The following is a 20310-nucleotide window of genomic DNA, read 5'->3' as shown; positions in this document are numbered from 1 at the left end:
TAGAGCCAACACATCTTTATTAATCTCTGCAGCAGGGCACTGGAGCCCCTATCTACAGGGGAGTTTTTGCAGGCTACTCTGGCTACTGGGCAGGAACATTAGCATTTCTGTGGTGATTGGGACAGGAGACTGGAAGGAGACCAAATGGGGAGACTACTGGACAACCAGCAGGGAGGCACATGTGGGAGGCCTTCTGAGCTGAGACAAAGGTAGATTATGCCCCAGAAGTGAACACTGCCATCTTCCCCAGAGTGAAGGAGGAGACGAACCCTAAGAGGGTGATAGCCACAGCTGTGGGCACAGGGCCAAGCCTCTGGGGAGCAGAAATGCATTTCCTGATGGAGGATCCTAGGGCTGGAGGTCCCAAACAGGTGGGAAACGGGTGTTTTCTGGACACTGAAGGAACAGGGAACCCAGTAAGCTGGTAGTGGGAAGGATGGGGCTAAATGTATAGTGTTTTGGGTTTGGTATGTGTTAAAAAACAACAACAGGCAATATCTTCATTTATTATGAAACTTCCTCTAAAGAAACCTCACATCTCCCCCTTACTCAGCAACCTTCTTAACTTAGAGGGGTATAATGATCTGACCCCTGCCCCTCGCCCCCCCCAGCCCTTTTATATGCCATGATGGTCATGGCTCTGCACTCTTGCCAACAACCTTACTTCTATCCTGCATTCCTTACTCTCTGCCCTCTTACTGTCAAAGGACTGATAGCTCTGCATTGTCAAGTGTGTACAGCTGTTTTCCCCCCACCAAGCCTGGAGCCACCACAGGAAGAACCTGACTTCTGTGTCTCCAGCACCTGGGAAACTTGAAGCCACAGTTGTTTTTTGTGCCCTGTTGTGTTTGGGGCAAATATATCCATGTGTCTATAATGGATTTCTGGGGTGTCTGGCAGTAGAGACAAGGATCTTTAGTTAACGTTTGTGCCTCGGATGGTAGCTTCTTCCCTTGTTGGGGTTGAGGGTGGGGAGTAGGAGGGGGAGATCCAAGCTTCGCATGGCTGAGAGGAAGAGGCCCAAGTTGGGCAGGGCTTGGGTGGAAGGGTGGGGCAAGGAGTAAACTATGCGCAGGGTCCACGCGCTGAGTCTCAGGGCTCAGAACCAACAGGGCGACCACATGAGCGAGCCCAGCGCCGCCCCGGTGGCCGCCCCCGCGAGCATGCCCATGGCCAGCGGGGCTCCCGAGCTGTAGCAGGGATCGTCCCGCACTACCACGTGCGTTACGCCTCCGGGGCCTGCGGAGAGAGCCGTTGTGAGCCGGAGAATTCAGACGAGGGAGCAGAGCGAACGTCGCTCCGCTCCTCCCGCTTGACTTCAGCCCGACCCAAAGTAAGGCGCTGAGCCCACTGCTCTGTTCCCGAGTCGGAGAAACAGGCCTTAACGTGGGAAAGAAGTGCGGCCCGCCCCACGGCTTCCGGGCCTTGGGTCTGCTGTGGATGTGGGCTAGGATGGAAAGGCGAGGAAACCCCGGGATCTCTAAGAACCGCCAGACCACATCTGGGGGGGAGCCATTCCCGCATTAGCCACCAGGGGTCATTACCAGCTCAGGAACGGGTATTGAGCGGCCTGAGAAAAAGGCGGCCTGGAGACGTGAGTCCGCCCTGGGATGGGAAGGGGCTCCAACCCAAGTGCTAGTCCGCGTTTTGGGATGGGGAGGGCCCTGTGGAGGGTTCTGCCTGAGAAAGTCCTTGGTCACTAAAAGGGTGGGGCCTGACCCGGGCCTGGCCCTGGATGGAAGCAGGAAGCTGGGCGGGCCAGAAATTTACCTGGGTAGGGCTGTCCGTAGGGCGGTCCGTAGTAGCTTCGAACATACGTGGTCTCGTGCGCGTTGGGGGACATCACCTCATAGTAGTCCTGGTACGGGCTGTAGATACGCACCTGGGGAGCCCTGCCAGGTTAGCTGCCTGGGAATTCCCTGGCCCGGGTTTGGTCCCGTACCCACTACACCCAGCTCAAGCCCCTCTGGACCCATGGAGCTGCCTCCCCAAGTTTAGAAATGGGTCCCCAGGGACCAGGAAACTCATGGAGAAAAGCCCTGCCTCTCCACCAGGCCAGGGTCCTTGTATTCTAAAGCTCAGCCTCTATATCCAGGTCCTATAGTGAGGCCATGTTCTGCCCTGGCCTCCCACCTAGCACTCCCCAAATCAAAAATTCTCCATGGTGCCCGGCTGGTGTGGCTTAGTGGACTGAGCGTCATCCCATGCACCAAGAGGTCACCAGTGTGATTCCTGGTCAGGGCAGGTGCCCAGATTGCGGGCTTGATCCCCAGTAGGGGGTGTGCAGGAGGTAGCCGATAGATAGTTCTCTCTTATTGATGTCTCTATCTCTCTCTCCCTCTCCCTTAAAAAAAAAATCAATTAAAACATACTTAAAAAGCATGTTCAAAATAATTCTCCATGGCTTCCACCTTTCTTCATAGATAGTCTGATATTTGCTAGAAGCTCTCCAAAGATTCCATTTAGAGCAGTGGTTCTCAACCTTGGCTGCACATTAGAATCACCTGGGAATCTTTTAAAAATCCTGATTTCTGGGCCTCATCCTCCGGAAATTCTGTTTCTTTGTTATGGGGTGAGGCTACAACATTAGTAACAAAGAAACAGAATTTCCGGAGGATGAGGCCCAGAAATCAGGATTTTAAAAAGATTCCCAGGTAATTCTAATGTGCAGCCAAGGTTGAGAACCACTGATTCAGAAAAACCCGATGAATTTCTCTACTCTCCTAGTCATGGAGAGGGAGTCCTGGCCAAGCCCCAGGACCAGGAAATAAAAGAGGGTTGGGGAGAAAGGAATGGAATTGATCCAGTAGGGAAAGGAAGTAATTAAAGTATTATTGAGCATCCACCATGTACCAGGCCTGAGGGAGGTGTTCACAGGTACCTCCTCTGTTCCTTACCACAGTCATTATTATCTCCACATCACCACAGAGCTAGGGATGGAGGCTCAGAAAATGGCCATTGTTCTCCGGGGGGGAGGAATGCACTCCCTGCCCCCTTCTCTTCCCATTATTTTTACCAACCCCTCCAAGCCTAACTCAAAAGTCACCCACTCCAGAAAGCCCTTCTGGGCTCAGAAAGAATCCTTTCTGAGTTCTCTGTGAGCTATGCTTGTGCCTCTTATTCCTAGCCTTCCTCTGGGCCTTTCCTGCTTGCACCCCAAATGTAAGCTACCCGTAGGCAAGGACTCTGATGTGTGTCACCAGCAGGGTCTAGTGCAGCGGTTCTCAACCTGTGGGTCGCGACCCCTTTGGCGGTCAAACGACCCTTTCACAGGGGTCGCCTAAGACCATCCTGCATATCAGATATTTACATTACGATTCATAACAGTAGCAATATTACAGTTATGAAGTAGCAACAAAAATAATTTTATGGTTGGGTCACGACATGAGGAACTGTATTTAAAGGGCCAGAAGGTTGAGAACCACTGGTCTAGTGTATGCTAAGAATAAATATATGCTGAATTAAATGGTAGCTCCTAGTCCAAGCCCCTCATTTTCCCTACAGAGAGCAGACCTGGAGAGGGGGCAGAATCCCCTTCTCTCCTGGCTCCTCCTTGGCCACCCTTCCACCCTGTATCTCTTTCTAACTGGGCTTCACACCTGAATGGTCCAACTCCCCTTTGAAGTCCAGTGTGTCTTAAACTCCACCCATCTCAAAGTGATTTCATCATCCTTTCATCCCCCGCAACCTGCTCTTCTGTAAATTCTTTTCTCTAAATGCCACTACTATGCACTCAACCCAAGACATCATGTTGGCACCCTTGTCTTCACACACTCATCTTCCACATCATATCAGCCAACAGGTCACATGACTTTATCTTCTAAATATGCTCTTCTGTCCATCTTTTTGGCCAGTGCCAAGAGAATAAGCTATTAGTTTTGGCAACTGGGAAGCTGTGGGTGACCTTGAAAAAAAATACCTTTCAGAGGAGTGATTGGGAAAAGAAGCCAGACTATAGGGAATTAAAGAATGACTGAGAGGTGAGGGATAGAACCAACATATCATGATATCTCTTTCAAGAAGTTTAGCTGTAGCCCTGGCCAGTGTTTCTTAGTGGTTAGAATGTTGGCCCATGCATCAAAGGGTCTTGGGTTTGATTCACGGTCAAGGGCACATACCTAGGTTGCAGGTTCCATCCCCGCCTGGGTCAGGATAGGTGCAGAAGGCAACCAATTGATATGTCTCTCTCACATGAATTTTTTATCTCCTTCTTTCTCTCTTTCTCCCTCCCTCCTCCCTTCCACTCTATAAATATCAATGAATGAAGAAAAAAAATCTTTGGGTGAGGATTAACAAAAAATAAAATATAGACTTCAAGGAGGTTAAAAAAACACAAGCTTAGCTGTAAAGGGGAGCTCTCAAATCTCCATGCCATTTCCCAATGATGGGAAGCTTGCCTTCCTCACCTTTTTTTATTCAACTACTAACTTGTCTTTCAGAGTCAACTCCAGTATTACTCTCCCTGAACCTCAGGTTCTGGTGGGCTCCCATCTGGGCACTCACTGGCCTTAGAGTTTCCTCACCACAGCAAAGCACCAATCACTTGGTAGTGTCATTGTTTGTATCCCTGTGAGTGTGAATCTCTCTCATCAGACTTGTAGACACCCTCTCATCACCACCAAAGGCAGCGCCTGGGTCTAACCAGGCCTGATTGGAACATGGTAGGTGCCTAATATACTGAATATATCTCAAGTGAATCAAATACAGGGTCAGACTGGAACTAAGGTCATCCAATCAGTCCAGTTTCAAGCTAGGGACAATGACCAGACCCAGGGCAATGCAGGAGACTCAGACAAACAAAGCTCAGTCTCAAGTGACTTCCCTCACTGTGCTCCTTCCCCAAGGGTGATCCAATAGGGATTTCTGGTGGGGGTGGCCAGGATTTGAGCTCCAAGCCTAGAAGGGGCTAGAGAGATCTAAGCACTCAGATCCCGAATTTTATCGGTAGGGAAGTTGAGGTCCAGAGTGTACACCTCTGCAGCTGCACAGGAAGCCAGTGGCCCTGTCAGGCCCTGGAGAGAATGGAAAACACCACTTTGTGTCCCTGTGGGCCTCCTGTTTCTACCCTCCAGGCCTGGGAGGCTCAGAGGTAAAGTCATGTGGGTCACCTGGCAACGGAGCAGGGGATCCCCCGAGACCTCATGGACAGAAGAACCAAAGGACTCGATTCCTGGTCCTCCCCTCTCTGCAGGCCTAGACCCTTTTATGAGTGGGGGCAGGGTCATGTGATTCAGGTTATATGAAAATAAATCCCTTCCCTCAGAAAAACTGTTGTGTACTTATTGTAATATTTTAAAGATTCACAGCCTTTTTAAAAAATCCTCATCCGAGGATATTTTTTCCATTTATTTTAAATTTTTTTTCTTTAGAGAGAGTGGATGGGAGGGATGGCGAAAGAGAGAGAGAAATATTAATGTGAGGAGACATCAATTGGTTGCCTCCTGCACGTCCCTGGCCGGGGCCAGAACAAACCTGCAACCATGTACTTGCCCTTGATCGGGAATTGATCTCAAGACCCTTTGGTCCATGGACTGACACTCCACCACTGAGCAACACTGACCAAGGTGGTTTACAATCTTTTATATCCTATTTTTTGGAATCCCCACTGTAAACAAACTGGAATTGTGGTTTGGGAATGGCGGATCCTCAGAATACTGGGCTGCAAGTCCAAGTCCTGCTACTGATGTATTAATTAAGTGACCCTGGTCAAGTTATGACCTCTCAGAGCTTCAATTTTCTCGTCTGTAAACAGGGACAGTCCTACACTGCCCACTCCTGAGCCACAGTGAGAATCCAGCAGAGCCACGTCTAAGCAACTGGCTGGTCCTAGTACTTCTGGGCTCAGTGGTTCTTGTACATTAGAATCACCAAGAGAAATTTTTAAACCAGATTTCCAAAAGCCAAATCTGTGGTATTAGAGCATCCAGAGGTAAGATCTGAACATTTCCGGGTTGTTGTTTTTTAAGTCCTTAAGCGATTCTAATGCACAACCACACTGATCACCGCTGTGCTAGAAAAGGAGCTCACAGTCGACTATAAGACCACAGGTACTCTATGGCAGGCCCGCCCCCTGTGCCCTAGCTGAGCACTGGGGAGAGGATTCATCCCTAAATCCTGCATTCCAGAAACACGGGGGGTGTGCAGGGAGACAGATAGGGAATAAATGATAATATGCCATAATAGGTTTTTCACTTCTTCCTCCCTCCCTTTGTTCATTCACTTGTTTGCTCATTCAGTACACATTGCCTTGGGCCTACTTGTGCCTGACCTTGTGCACCAGGAATAAGGAGGGTCAAAATAGACTCTCTCTCCATCACTGAGCAGTCATTGACCTGCTGTATACCCAGCACTGTGCCAGGCTCCATAGGGCAGAGCTGATCAGACCAGGTCCTTGCCTTGGAGGATGTTCCAGGTCTCATGAGAGAACAAAGAGAAAGAAACAGGATGGAAACCAGGCAGAATGAAGACAGTGCTGCGCATCAGTGCAGTGGGATGTGGGAGGGAGTGACCATGCCTGGAGGCCTGGGAGTCCTCCCTGAGGAGGTGGCAGCCTTTGAAGTGGATCTTAGAGGATAAACATCAGTTTGTCAAGTGAATATGGAAAAACTAAGGGTTTTCACAGCAGAGAGAACAGCATGTGCAAAGGCTGGGAAGGAAGAAAGGTCTAGAGCAGCCAGGATGGAGGGTACAGCGAAGCATTTGGAGCACAGGAGATGAGGGGCCTGTGTAGGGAAGACTGGCTCAGGCCAGATCCCGAGGCCTTGAAAGCAGGGTTGTGGTTGGTGTCCGATGGATGACGGGAGCCAAGGAATGTTTGTGAGCCAGGAAGGGATGTGACCAGGCCCAGTTTGGGAGGCACATCCTGGTGGCCAGGATAGAGGCAAGAAGGGCTAAGTCAGCACTTACCCAGATTCGCCTCTCAACATTACAGGGGCTCCACGAGCTGGTCACACACCTGACCTTGGGGCAAACCCGGCGGCTTCTGGGAGGGACGGTGGCTCCAGCTGGGGCCTGCTCAGGCCACAGAAACCCAAGAAGGGGGAGGAAGGAGTTATCAGAGGCTCTCTACATCTGGAGAGACTCAGAGTTCTTAATAGGCCCTACCAGAGCCCTCTGCCAGCTGGGCAGGGGCTGGGGTGTCTTCTTTCTCCTCACCCATGGTAAAGGGGCGAGCCTGGGAGGAGGGTGATTTTGCCAAAGTTACTCAGAGAAGAAGGATCAGTAGCATCTCTCCAGAATTAGCCCACCTTCACGTGTTTCGGGCTGCTGAGGCTCCCGTCTCCAGGGAGGACAAAACAGCTATGACCTGCCCTTCCAGCCACCTGCCCCCTTCACTGGCCCCCCAGCCTTGCCCCTGGCCCTGTGTTCCCTAGAACCCCCACCCAGAGCAGGGTATAAACCTGCAGCATGAGAAGAGATAAAGTGCAGGTCACTCCTGCATAGGTACAAGACAGAGAAGCCCCCACACTCAGGCATGAACACTCAGAGACAGGCAGACACTGGTACAAAGACACAGAGACACAAACACACCCCCCTTGAGAAGTTCTGGGACCGGAGGGATGTGTGTGTGTAGAGCAGTGGGGGGTGGAGTAGAGGGTCAGAGAAGGAGGTGTGGTAAGCAGAGCAGCAGGAAGGCGGCAGGAAGAGAAGGGTCAAGGCAGCTTCATAGAGTCACAGAGTGCAGAACGGTCAGCTCTCACCTCCTTCCTTGCGTCTCTCAGGAGGGACTGATTTGCCCTGTATAAGGGGGATTTGGAGCTCAGAGCCAGTTTAGCCCAACTGGGGTCCCTCCACCTCCGTCCTACTGACCACTGCCCAGCCTCCTCACCCCTAGCTTCCTCTAATCCAGCCTTCACCCAGAAGCGTGAGTCTGCTCCCCAAAGTTTGACCACATCCCTTCCTTCTTAGAGACCTTTACTGCTCCCCACAACCCTGGGGTAAAGTTCAGTTCCTTTAACTGGACTTCAAGGCCCTTTGTGACCTAGCTCCTCAGAAGTCATCTTTCCCTCCGCACATTACCCTCCGGCCAGGCCAGACCCCTGGCCCTGATACACACGTGCGCACATACACACACACGCACATGTCACCTCCCTGCCTCTGCTCATGCAATTTCCCTCAAAATCTCACACTGACCTGGATTCCAATACAGGCTTTTCACTGACTTAAAATTACAAGACTTTGGACACATCACTCCCTCTGAACTTCAGCTTCCCTATCTGTAAAATGGGGCTGAAAACATCGCCCCCTACAGCGTTGTTGGGAGTTTAAATGATACAACCGATGTCAGGTGCTCATCGGCATGCCCGGCTCTCAGAAGGCAGATGCCTGAGGGTGTTTCTTTGTTTTTTAATGTTATGTTTTATTAAGACCTTTTATATCTATATCAGGTCTGAAGGGGTTTCTAAATGCACCCCAGTTTTCCCTGCTACTTCCCAGGGACTGCCTCTCAAGATGAGCAGGACTCCACTGTACCACAGATAGAAGGAGCAAGCATGGAATCTGGAGGCAGGCAGATGGGGGTCAAGGCAAGTTGGGCCACTGTTGAGCTAGGGGCTTTGGACAGCTCCTCAAACCCACACCTCATGAAGTTCCATTGGCTCTACCTCTTAAACATGCCTTATCCTCGTCAGCTTGTCTCCGCCAGCAAGGCCTTAGTCCAGTCCTCCAGCCAGTCACCTGGACACTGTCCCAGCCTTCTAACTGGTCTCCAGGATCCACTTTTACCCTCTACTACCCATTTCCTACCTACCAGCCAGACTATCTTTTTAAAAATACAAATCTCGTCTGACCTATTCGTGCCACCCCTCTGCTTAAACACTTGCAATGACTTCCTGATGCTCTTCGGAGAAACACATCCTTAACACAGCCCGCAATGCCCTGCCAACCCTCCTTCCCCACTGCCCTCTCACTCCCTGAGCTCCCGCCACCCAGCCTTCTTTTTGTTCAACTTGCCAACGTCTTAATCCCTCTAGGGCAGTGGTTCTCAACCTTCTGGCCCTTTAAATACAGTTCCTCATGTTGTGACCCAACCACAAAATTATTTTCCTTGCTACTTCATAACTGTAATGTTGCTACTGTTATGAATCGTAATGTAAATACCTGATATGCAGGATGGTCTTAGGCGACCCCTGTGAAAGGGTCGTTCGACCACCAAAGGGGTCGTAACTGACAGGTTGAGAACCGCTGCTCTAGGGCCTTTGCACATGCAGTTCCCCCTTCCTGGAAAGCTGTTCCAGTCACCCCACCCCACCCCTTTCACCCAGTCTGTTTGTGTATACTTCAGGTCTCAGTGTAAGCCTTGTCTGAACTCCCATCTGAATCAGGCCTCCAGGGTGGTCACAAACTGAATGTACACTGCATGTCTCTATCAGAGCAGTTACCACCATTGCAATGGAACAAACAACCGTATAATTAGTTGCTTCACATCTGGCTTCCCAGTAGGCTGAGTCCAGGAGGGCAGGGCCCACATCTCCGGAGCTCACCTCTGATTCCTCGCCCTTGGCACAGTGCCTGGCATGTAGTAGAAAGTCAGTAAACGTTTGCTGTGTACATGAATGAAACTCAGTCATCATTTGCAGAGAGGACTGATGTGAGGAATAGCTGGAATTGCATCTGTAACGCACCTGGCACATAATAGTTGCTCAATAAAAGACAGTTCCTTTCCCCCAGCTCACATGCCATCCCCTTCTTGGAGGCCTCTCTCCCCCTCCTCTGAGCACCAGTGAACCATCTTCTGTCCTTTCCTACTTGAGACTCAGGGCATCAGAGTCTGCATAAGTCAATTCACTCACATACAGTGGCACCTCAGTTCTCAAACTTAAGTCATTCTGGAAGGCTATTTGAGAAAGCGATTTGTTCAAAAACCAAATCATTTTTTCCTATTAGAAATAATGTAAATTGAATTAATTTGTTCCAGACCCCCAGATGATTCCGTTTGTTTGTTTATAATGTAGTGCTTATTTGTTTTTTTAAAATGGTACAGCTACTTTATTTTTATTTTTTAAATTCTCACCAGAGGATATTTTTTCATTGATTTTTAGAGAGTGGAAGAGAGAGGGAACGACAGAGAGAAATATCGATTTGAGAGAGACACATTGATTGGTTGCCTCCTGCATGAGCCCTGACCAGGGCCGGGGCCAGGGAAGAGCCTGCAACTGAGGTACATGCCCTTGACGGGAATCAAACCCAGGACCCTTCAGTCCACAGGCCCATGCTTTATCCACTGAGCCAAACCAGGTAGGGCATGATTTCCTGTTTTAACCTTTCTTATATACAGTCCATGTCTAATGTACTGTTTAACCTATAAACAAACACTTCTTTTCTTACATTTATTGAACCCCTACTCGCCTTCAGTGAACCACTTGTAGCACTTTTCCAGGGGCCTTTCAGGAAGTCAGCATGTCATCTTCCCTTTTTCATCACATGTTGATGCCTCAAATGCTGTCACTGGCTAACTGCTGTTTGTTTATCCAAATCAACAATTTTTCTAACTCTTCAGTGGCCTGTGGTCATTGTTTCTTTCACACCCCTAGCGACATTAGCACTCTTGATGGCCCCTTTATGTTTTAAAATTGTGCTAGTTGTCCATTTTGCCAGCAAAAACCAACCAACCAACAAACAAAAAACCCACAAAAAATATTCACAGCACAATTTCCTGAGATGTTAACAATGCAAGGCGTAGCAGTAGACTCCAATTCTCTCCTTTGCTTGTGGCCTGAGAGATGCATTTTGGCATGCTGATGTATCAGCATGAAAGGGTTGTCAGGGCCAGAACTGAAGTTTTATTCAAGGACCGAGACATTTTTCCCATGAACCAAATTGTCCCAGATGGGAGTCGTTTGAGAACCCAGGTTTGACTGTATATGGGAATTGAGAACTCCTGGCAGGCGGAGACCGAGTCTGAATCACCCATGATTCCATGGCAGGTAGGGGTGGGGAGGAGAGAAAGAGGGGATGGGAGCTCACCGGGGTGGAATTCGCCTCCAGCAGCGCAGTCTTCCAAGCTCTGCAAAGCAAACCCCACCACACTATGAGGGAGGGTTGGAAGAAGGGGGATGAGCCCCTACATTTTAGATTTAATTCCCTCACCCAGACTCTTGCCCCAGTTTTGGGGGGGAGGGTAAGATCCTTTGAACATATAAAGGTGACCCTCTCCCCTGCCCCAGTCACATGGACAGAGCCCTCAGTTGAGCTGGAGCCTTGTAATTCATTCGTAGTCCATAGTTTTTACCCTTTTGAAGGTCCAGTTTCCCCCATGTAGACAACAGACAACTGGGCCTGGGGGGTCTCTTCGGGGCCTGCAGATTCTGACATGCCTAGGCTGGTTCTCTAGCTGCAGTGCCCCGCCCTCCCACATCCAAAACCTACAAACAGTTCCCCAACACTCTGACCCCAGAGCCCTGGAAAGGCCCAGTGGACACAGGACAATTGGGCTTTTGTTGGTTGCCATGGCACCTGTCGGGTGGACAAGGCAGCTCTGTGCTTTGTCTACCCAGAGCTCAGCTTCCCCCACTCCCACACACCCCATCTCATTTACTCTCCTACAATGCAAAGGCCACCTGACCCTCTGCCAGAGGGTAGGAAGGGAAAGAATGTGTGAGCAGCCGGTGCCTGAAGATACACCCAGTCTCACAGTGAGGACCTGAGTCTGACACTGGGGGGCCCCATGATATGGCAGGCTGCCTGTTAGGCAGGTCAGGGTCTGCTCCTCAGATCAGTCTCCAACCAGGACATCATCTCAGAAGGAGGGTCCTTTGAGGATGCCACAGGGCTCTGTTCCTTTGTATCACTCCTAAGTGAGGGCTCACCTCAGAGACTGCGAAAGACCTGACTCTGAATGATCAGGGGCCACACACTTGAGGCAGGTGTGCACACTCCTCCCCCAACAGTCCAACAGGGTACCTTACCAATCACCATGGGCCATCAAATCCACTCCTCCAGCCCCCACCAACCTGACTGGTCTGTCTGTCCCCTCTTCCTAATGTCCCAGCGAGGAGCAGGCAGCTGATCACACTCCCTAGGATACCATCCCATCCTCTCCTGGGAGCAACTCACATGGCGTCATCCTGAGTCTCTGCACACAGGTGCAGGCGGGAGCCTTCCCGGAGACTCACAGTCAGCAGCCCATCTCGGCTCCGGCCCTCTGGGGGCTGCACATCTAAAGGCAGACACACAGATAAGGGGTCCCCATGGGGCACAGCCCCTTGCAATGCCTGTGTTCTGGGACAGACACAATGGGAGGGCCGTAGTCATAGTCACAGTGCCCGAAAGGAAAGGGCTTCTCACCCTGGCACTCTTGGCCGATCTTTATGTTGCGAACATTGGAGCGGATAAGCACACGGTCCTCCTCATCCTGCGCATTTTCATCATGGTAGTAGCCCAGGGTCCCATCCAGCCACAGAGCGAACCAGTTCCGTTTCCAGCGGCGAAGGATCGAGCCTGTGAGATATTCCAGACCCGCCAGGCAGGCTGATCGCAGGGCCTGCTGGGGGCCAGAGCCCTGGATGGGCTCCCTGAATCCCCTGGCCCCAGTCCCAGTTCCAACCACCCTTGTCTATCCCCTGAAATGACGACAGGTCCTCTTTCTGTCTTGCTCACCCATTGCCTCCCATTAGGCCTAACACATGGCAGGGGCTCCATAAACATTTTGAATGGCAAATGAGTGATCTGATTCCTTCCTTGAGGGCTTCCAAGGCTAATCCCCAAGTCTCTTTAAAGGCAAAGACTTCTCCCTACCCTAAGCCTCTGTCTTAGCTCTTATCTCTGACTTGTGTGATGGTCATTCATGTAGTGTCTGCCTCTTCCATCAGATGGGCGGGGGGAGGCAGGGTCCACAGCTGGACCTGGACTCAGTGTTTCCTGAACCAAATGAACTGAGAATAGGTCATGGAGGGGATTAGGGGGCTCCTAGCCCAGAAAAGCTCTTGCTAAGATCATGACTCTGATCAGAGCATGGGTCTGGAAGCTGAGCCCTAGCTCCAGACATTGTGTGACTGTCAATCTTAACAGAAAGGGCAAAGACATAAGAGAGCTTCTCAGAGCCTTATGGGTTCGAAAGCACAGGCGCATTTTTCATGTTGTTCTGAGCCTTGTTACGTGGCCAGCCATGGGCTGGGGTGGTGTGGACACACAGAGGATCGAAGCCAGTCTCTGCCCTTGAAGAGCTCACAGTCTGGGGCCTGCATGGGGTGGAGGGTGGGGGGAGGTGACACCCACAGGTAAAGACAGTTATAGGGAGATCGATGCTATAATAGGTGTGGATGAGGCACTGGGGATCAGAGAGGCGAGCCTCTAACCCAGTTTGGTGTTGCAGCATGGGCTGGGGTGGGGGTTAGAGGAAAAGTGAGAGAAGGCTCCTCACAGAGGGTCTTGAAGAATAAGTAGAAGTTGACCAGGCAGTCAGGAATAGGAAGGACGTTCCAGGCACAGGGAGAAGCATGGACAAAGGTGGGGAGGATAAAAAGGGCCTGGTTTGCTCCGGCCGTGTGGCTCAGTTGGTTGAGTGTCATCCCATGCACCCAAAGGTCACCAGTTCAATTCCTGGGGTTCTGGGTTCCATCCAGGTTGGGATGTGTACGGGAAGCAACTGATCGATGTTTTTCACATCAATGTCTGTCTCTGTTTCTCTCTCTTCCTCTCCCTTCCTCTCTCTCTCTAATCCAGCGGTTCTCAACCTGTGGGTCGTGACCATCGGAAAACACATATAGCATATCAGCTATTTACATTACGATTCATAACAGTAGCAAAATTACAGTTATGAAGTAGCAACGAAAATAATTTTATGGTTGGGGGTCACCACAACATGAGGAACTGTATTAAAGGGTCGCAGCATTAGGAAGGTTGAGAACCACTGCTAGTAATCAATAAAAAACATATATATATATATATTTTTTAATTATTATTATTATTTTTTTAAAGGGCCTGATTTCTTGGGAGAAGGGTTCACTGTGGCAGGCCCAATAAGCCACTTTCCTCACTCCTTCCCCTGCACAAGGCTTGGCCCAGGGTCACTCACTCTGTCTCCACAGCCAGCCACCCCTCACCAGGGCCATTTCTTCCAAAGGACTTCCCAGGACGGAGTCAGGCGGGACCTGTCAGAGGAGCCACAAGACACACAGGCCTCATCAGCAGTTCCAGAGCAGCTCTGGGGAGAGAAGCCCCCAGCCCTGTCCTCCCTGGGGGAACCACCCAGGGAACAGGGAAGGTTTAAAGGAGTGTCAGTAAACAAACAAGGCAAGCCTGCCTTTCTCCTCCCCACTCTGCTCCCCACTCTGCTCCAGGCAGAGAATGGCAGCACTGTCCTGTGGGGTCAGCGGAGCAGCCACCACTGTGCTGAGGTGGGGGTGGGGTCAGGAGTCTGGATTCCAATCTCAGTTCCATAACCCTGGCCAGGTCCCCTGTTCCTGGCCTTTCTTTCTAGACCTGTAGAGGTGTGACTGGGAGGCAGGTAGAGGTTAGAGTGAGTAACTCATAAAATGTTAGAAACCCTGGGATTCTGAAAGGCTGGCAGCACAGAATATTAGAATCACAGCAACAAACAAGGGACCTTCGTAGTCAGAAAAGCCTCCTCACACTTGAACCTCATCTGAGCCGTTCATAAAGCGCATAAAATAATGGTTCCACAGCAGCTGACTGACTGCACACTGTGCCAGGCACACGTCTCAGTGCTTTCGTCTATTACCTTATTGAAGTCTCACCGCGAACCTTGTTACACCCAGGACACTGGGGCAGGGAGAGGTCACTTGTGCAGATCCACTTGACTCGTAAGCAAGGGAGCCAGGACTCACACCCAGCAGTCCTAGCTTCTAACCATTATACCAGCAGGAGCTTTTAAAACTCCACATGCCCAGGTCATACTCAATTAAAAACTAATTCAGAATGCCTGGGGGTGGGAAGCAAGCACTGATAGTCTTTAAAAGATCCCTAGCCGACTCAACGTGCAGCAAAGTTTGGGAACCACTGCACATACTATACCACCTTACCTTGTCCCAACTGTAACTGTTAGACGAGTAGGATATTTACTCCTCTATTTTGCAGATCCACAAACGGAGCGAGAAATACATTGACTTGTTCATGTACGTGATGGAACTTGGATTGGAATCTAGGTGTACTCTATTCCTAAGGGCAACTTACCTGCGATCAGGTGCCTCTGCCCCTCCCCCACTTGCTGCGTAGCAAGGGCTGGCACACCTGGGCTGGCAGGCCCGGCCTTGTCCCTGCTTCTCCTGCCGCTCCCTCCCACCTCCAAGCCCTGACACAGGTAAGACAAGAGGGCCAGGTGCAAGCAAACTCCCTCTCCAGCCTCCCCCTGATGCACCCACCTGTCTACACCTGTTGCAGGATGCTGCTCCCAAGACAGCCGCTACTGGATGCTGCTGCCACCCAACCCGCTGCGCCTGCGCTGTGTGCGCCCCAGAGCTCCTGGGGCAGATCACTCCCCAGACTACGCCCGGCCTGGCCCGGGACTCGCTGCCCCTGAGCCCCGCCCTCCGGCCCCGCCTTACCCCCTGGGAGGGGGCGTGGCGTGGAGAGCCGTGCTATCACAAGGCCTTCTGGGACTTGTAGTCTGCCCCTGGGTGGTGCCCTAGTCTGACCCGGAGCACAGGTGAGAGGCCGCACCTGCGATTTTGTTTTGCTGTTTGTTCACTTATTTATCATGAAATACCTTTTTCTAAGAATCTTGAACTCATTTGCTAGGAAGACAAAAAAGTAAAGCTGCAAGGAGAAGCCAGGCTCCTGGTTTTACCATGTTTTCTCAATATTCAGTTTGTACCTGGCACTGCACTGGGCACTGGTGGAGGACGCAAAGAGGCATCCGACAAGGCCCTTCTCCTTCCCAGCTTCCAGTCTGGCTGGGGAGACAACGTGAGCACACAATTAGGGTGTGATTTAACAATGGGGAGGAAGAGTCTGGCTTTGCCCAAGACGTTCGGCAAGGATTCCCAGAGGAGGCCGAGAAGGGTTTTGAAGGATGAGAAGGAGACCCAGGAGACTCATGTGCACACTAACCAAGGAAGTTTAAGAGAGTGTGCGGCACACCAGAGTGGCTCAGTTGGATGAGCTTCCTCTTGTGCACGGAAAGGTTGCGGGTTCCATTTCCCGTTGGGGCACATACCTGGGTTGAGGGTTCGATCCCCAGTTGGAGCACATAGTGAAAGCACACATAGTGAAGGCAACCGATGGATGTTTCCCTCTCTCTCTCTCTCTCTCTCTAAGCATGTCCTTGGGTGAGGATTAAAAAAGTGTGTCCAGTATTTAGCTGCGTTTGGCAAGTAGAGTGCAGGGGTGTGGAGGGCATGGGGAGTGGCAGCCGATGAAGCTGCAGGGGTTGCAAGGATATAACACGAAGGCATTGGATGACAGGCTCAAGGACTTGGATGTTATGACATAGTGACTGGAGCTAGAGGTTGGGGGTTTCAAGATGAGGAGTTGGGAGGGAGGAGTTGTGGATGGGAAAGGCACCTGTAGGATATTCAACAATGGATTGAAGGGGACCCAACTGGGGGAAGAAGACTGTTTCTGTATCTACCACCTCAGACTGCCCTTCCAGGGTCATTTCCTTGACTAGCTCAGCCACAACCCCCCACCTACAAGCAACACCAAGATGCCATTCAGAGGACAAGACCTGTCAGGGCCTGAGAGGCTCCTGGTCTGACCCCCTATTTGAAAAGGGCACCCACCCTGCCAGTGGGCCCTTCCTCCTATCCCAGAGACTTCTTACCGGGGCTGCAGGGCTCATGTTCCTCGCGGGCCAGAGCAGCATTTCCCAGAAGGCTCCTGCGGGGGGAGGGGGGGCATTTCCCTGAGCGCCTTAGAGATAAGGGGATCAGGAAGGTGCTACCAAGTGGGAGCCAGAAAGGCGGGGGGGGGGGGGGGGGGCCGAGGAACGGGGGCACACAGACCCTAGAGAAAGTCATCTCTCTTCAGTCCCTTCCTCAACCTTCCGGACTGATCTAGGCCTCAGACCTTCGTTTGCTGGGTAGCAAACTAGTCATGGGTGATTCGGAGGCCGTCTTGGGCTAGCATCCCCATAATTTCCCTGGGAGGGAGGGGGGCGGTTCTCCTCCCTCGATCGGGGCGGGGCTACATTTTCTTTCCCAGTCTCGGTTGCACAGCCTGGCCCTTTAAGCTTCCTTCCCTCACTCCTGGGTTTCTATAATCCTGACCTCAAGCTACCCAGGCGCTTGCTTCGGCCCTCCGTGCGGTGCGTGCCTTGCTGGAGGATTCGCCATGGCCGATCCTATTAGCCACTGAGCTCATCCCCTCCGTGCAGCCCCAGTTTCCATCTCCCCCAACCACGCTGGTCTCTACCTTGTGCCTTCTGTGCCTGGAATGTCCTACCTTCTCCAAGCTAAAATTTCTGCCCTTACAGCAGAAGGATAGAAGAAAGGAACAGAGGGAAGTAGGGATCCAGACCCCCCACCTCAGCTCTCTCTGCTCCCCTCCCGGAAGGGGTGAGGGGGGGAACCGTGCAGACAACTCTAGATTACTTTCTCTGGGTTTAGCAACCAGATGAGAAGGAAAGGTTCTACAGCAGCAGTGTGGCATTCAAGGGGAAGGCTCCCCAGTCATCCTCCCAAAGAGGGGCTTCTCTGACAGAACAAGGGGGGGAAGGATGCTTTGCAAACTAAAACTACAGATGCTGCTGCAGAATCGAAATGCAGCTGGACCTGGCATAGGTCTCTAAAATGTTGGTCAATGACCTTCTTTGAGATGCTAATAAAAGGTGTAGGCTCTGCCCAGGGAAAAGAAAAATGCACACACGTCACATTTTGCATGTGATTCCTGAGAGGTCATAGGCTCCGGAAGCCTGATGAGTACTGTTGAGACTGTTTTTGGTTCCCAAAGCTGTGTAGACTGATGGGAAGAGTGTGACTGACAAGTGAGAGGCGCTGAGAGCATAACGGGAACCCCGGCTCCCGCAGTCCTGGTTTGAGAGACTGTCTGCTTAAATCAACTAAAATTTATTGAGACCAACAAGCCAACAGTAACTTTCATGTTTCTCTTGTAACTGGGGTATATAGTACTATTGACAGAGAGAGAAGTATTTTGCTATTTCAAATGTCTATGTTGGATGAATAGCTCACAGTTATATACTGTTTAGAGAATAGTAAACTGGTTCATCAAATTAAAATTCACTAATATTTTCTAGAGATTATATATACTAGTAATGAGAATAATTAATACCATTTCTTTTTTTGTTGTTGTTAAATCCTCACCCAAGGATATTTTTTCCCATTGATTTTTAGAGAGAGTGGAAGGAGACGGAGAGAAGGAGAGAGAAACATCGATGAGACACAATGATTGAATGCCTCCCACAGGAGCCCCCAACCAGGGCCAGGGATTGAGCCTGCAACCAAGGTACATACCGTTGACCAGAATCAAACCTGAGACCTTTCAGTCCACAGGCCGACGCTCTATCCACTGAGCAAAACCGGCTAGGACAATACTATTTCTTTTTGCCAAAAAAAATCCTGCAATGTGAGCAAAAGAAAAGCCACTTATGTAAAAGTTTTTAATAATAATTTAGTGATATAACTTACATACCCCAAAATTCACTCTTTTACAGTGTACAGTTCAGTGTTCTATATATTCACAGGATGGTGCAACCATCACTACTATCTAATTTCAGAACATTTTCATCACCCAAAAAAGAAATTCTATACCCTTCAGCAGTCACTCTTTCCTTGTGGTAATCCTTCCTTCCTTCCAGTCCCTGGCAACCACAAATCTACTTCCTGTGTGTGGATTTGCCAACTGTGGTCATTTCATGTAAGTGAAATCATACAATTTGGGGCCTTTTGTAAACTGACTTCTTTCACTTAACATAATGTTTTCAAGGTTCATCCATGTTGCAGCATGTATCAACACTTCATTCTTTTTTTTTTGATGAATACTATACCATTATATGGATATACCATGTTTTATTTATTAATTTATTAGTTAATGGACATCTGAGTGGTTTCCACTTTCTAGCTATTATGAATAATGCTGCTATTAATATTTATGTACACGTTTTTGCATGGATATATGTTCTCGTGGTTGTAATATTTCTGGGTCATGGGTCATATGGTAACTGTATGTTTAACATTCTGAGGAACCGTCAAACTATTTTCCAAAGTGGCTATATCATTTTACATTCCCACTAGCAACCTATGAGAGTTCCAGTTTTTTCACAGTCCTTGTTATTGTCTGTCTTTTTTATTATAGCCCTCCTAGTAGGTGAAAATTATCTCACTGTGGTTTTGAGTTTTAATTTCTCTAATGCCCAGTGATGTTGAGCATCTTTTCATGTGATTATTAGCCATTTGTCTGTCTTCTTTGGAGAAATGTTTATTCTAATCTGTCTACTTTTTAGTTGGATTTTTAAAAAAATTTTTTATTGATGTTTAGAGAGGAAGGGAGAGGGAGAAGGGAAAGAGAAATATCGATAAGAGAGAAACACCAACCGGCTGTCTCCTGCATGCCCCCTTCTAGGGATCAAGCCTGCAACTCCAGCATATGCCCTGATGGAATTGAACCAGCGACCTCCCGGCGTATGAGTCGATGCTCAACCATTGAGCCACACCAGCCGGGCTGGATTATTTATTTTTTAATGTTGAGTTGTAGAAAGATTTTTAAACTAAAATATGTAAATAATTGAAGGGGACAATAAATGAAATGGTGTAAGGTCCTTGCGGTGTGTCAGGGGTTTGAATAGGAGAGAGGGCTATGTGGACGCTTAGTGAACCCAGAAGGTAACATACTTACATTTCCTGGGTGGGAGTGTCCAGAAAAGAATCCCCGCCCATGAGGGAGGATGAGGAGGACAACAACCTCTTGGTGGAAAGCCTTTTCAGAGGGTGCATCCGTGCTTCTTGGAGCAGAAGAAGTTAGTTTTATGTGCCAACCTGGCTGGGCTATAGTAACCTCTACAATCCGTTGACGTTAAGTAAAGGAGATTATCCTTGATAATCATTCGATTAGTTGAAGGGTCTTGAGAGCAAAAAACTGAGGAAGAAGATTGTATAATGTGTGGACTATAGTCTCAGTCCCTGCCTGGGAGTCTCCTGTTCTTTGTCTTATGTCCGTCTGCAAGAATACTCGTCTTTAGATGAAGAGGTGTCTTTTAGCCTCCAGTGCTCTGACCATTTAGTTCCAGAGTTTTGAGAACAAATGATGCCTTCCAGCTTTTCTTCAAGGTCTTTGACTGGCTCTCTGAAGGTCTCCAGCTCTTCATTCACGTGCTCATCTTGTCATTTGCTTCAGAACTTTCTTCCTCTTGCTCCAAGTAATAATGGACAGATAATTTCCTAAGAGACTCCATTTCTT

The 20310-nt window shown here is 49.8% G+C and overlaps 1 protein-coding gene across 2 annotated transcripts; it reads right to left on the bottom strand.

Moving 5' to 3' along the window:
• On the bottom strand, window positions 1-15443 carry PLEKHB1 (pleckstrin homology domain containing B1). Of its 2 annotated transcripts, XM_070425596.1 has the most exons (8): window positions 15321-15443; window positions 14015-14090; window positions 12286-12438; window positions 12055-12157; window positions 10966-11005; window positions 6907-7011; window positions 1771-1882; window positions 1-1239 (listed from the first exon to the last, which is right to left on the bottom strand). In XM_070425596.1, the coding sequence occupies exons 2-8, from the start codon at window positions 14049-14051 to the stop codon at window positions 1100-1102; spliced, it is 690 nt and encodes a 229-aa protein (XP_070281697.1). In that variant the 5' UTR covers window positions 14052-14090; window positions 15321-15443; the 3' UTR covers window positions 1-1099. The 2 variants fall into 2 exon arrangements, with proteins under 2 accessions (XP_070281697.1, XP_070281696.1); XM_070425595.1 differs by lacking the exon at window positions 6907-7011 and having other exon boundaries at window positions 15321-15437.
• Window positions 15444-20310: the final 4867 nt, after the last annotated feature.

This window comes from Myotis yumanensis, unplaced genomic scaffold (assembly GCF_028538775.1).
Source record: "Myotis yumanensis isolate MYYU_CA2020_CCGP unplaced genomic scaffold, mMyoYum1.0.hap1 SCAF_10, whole genome shotgun sequence".
Taxonomy (NCBI): domain Eukaryota; kingdom Metazoa; phylum Chordata; class Mammalia; order Chiroptera; family Vespertilionidae; genus Myotis; species Myotis yumanensis.
This window is presented reverse-complemented; position numbering and strand designations above follow the sequence as displayed.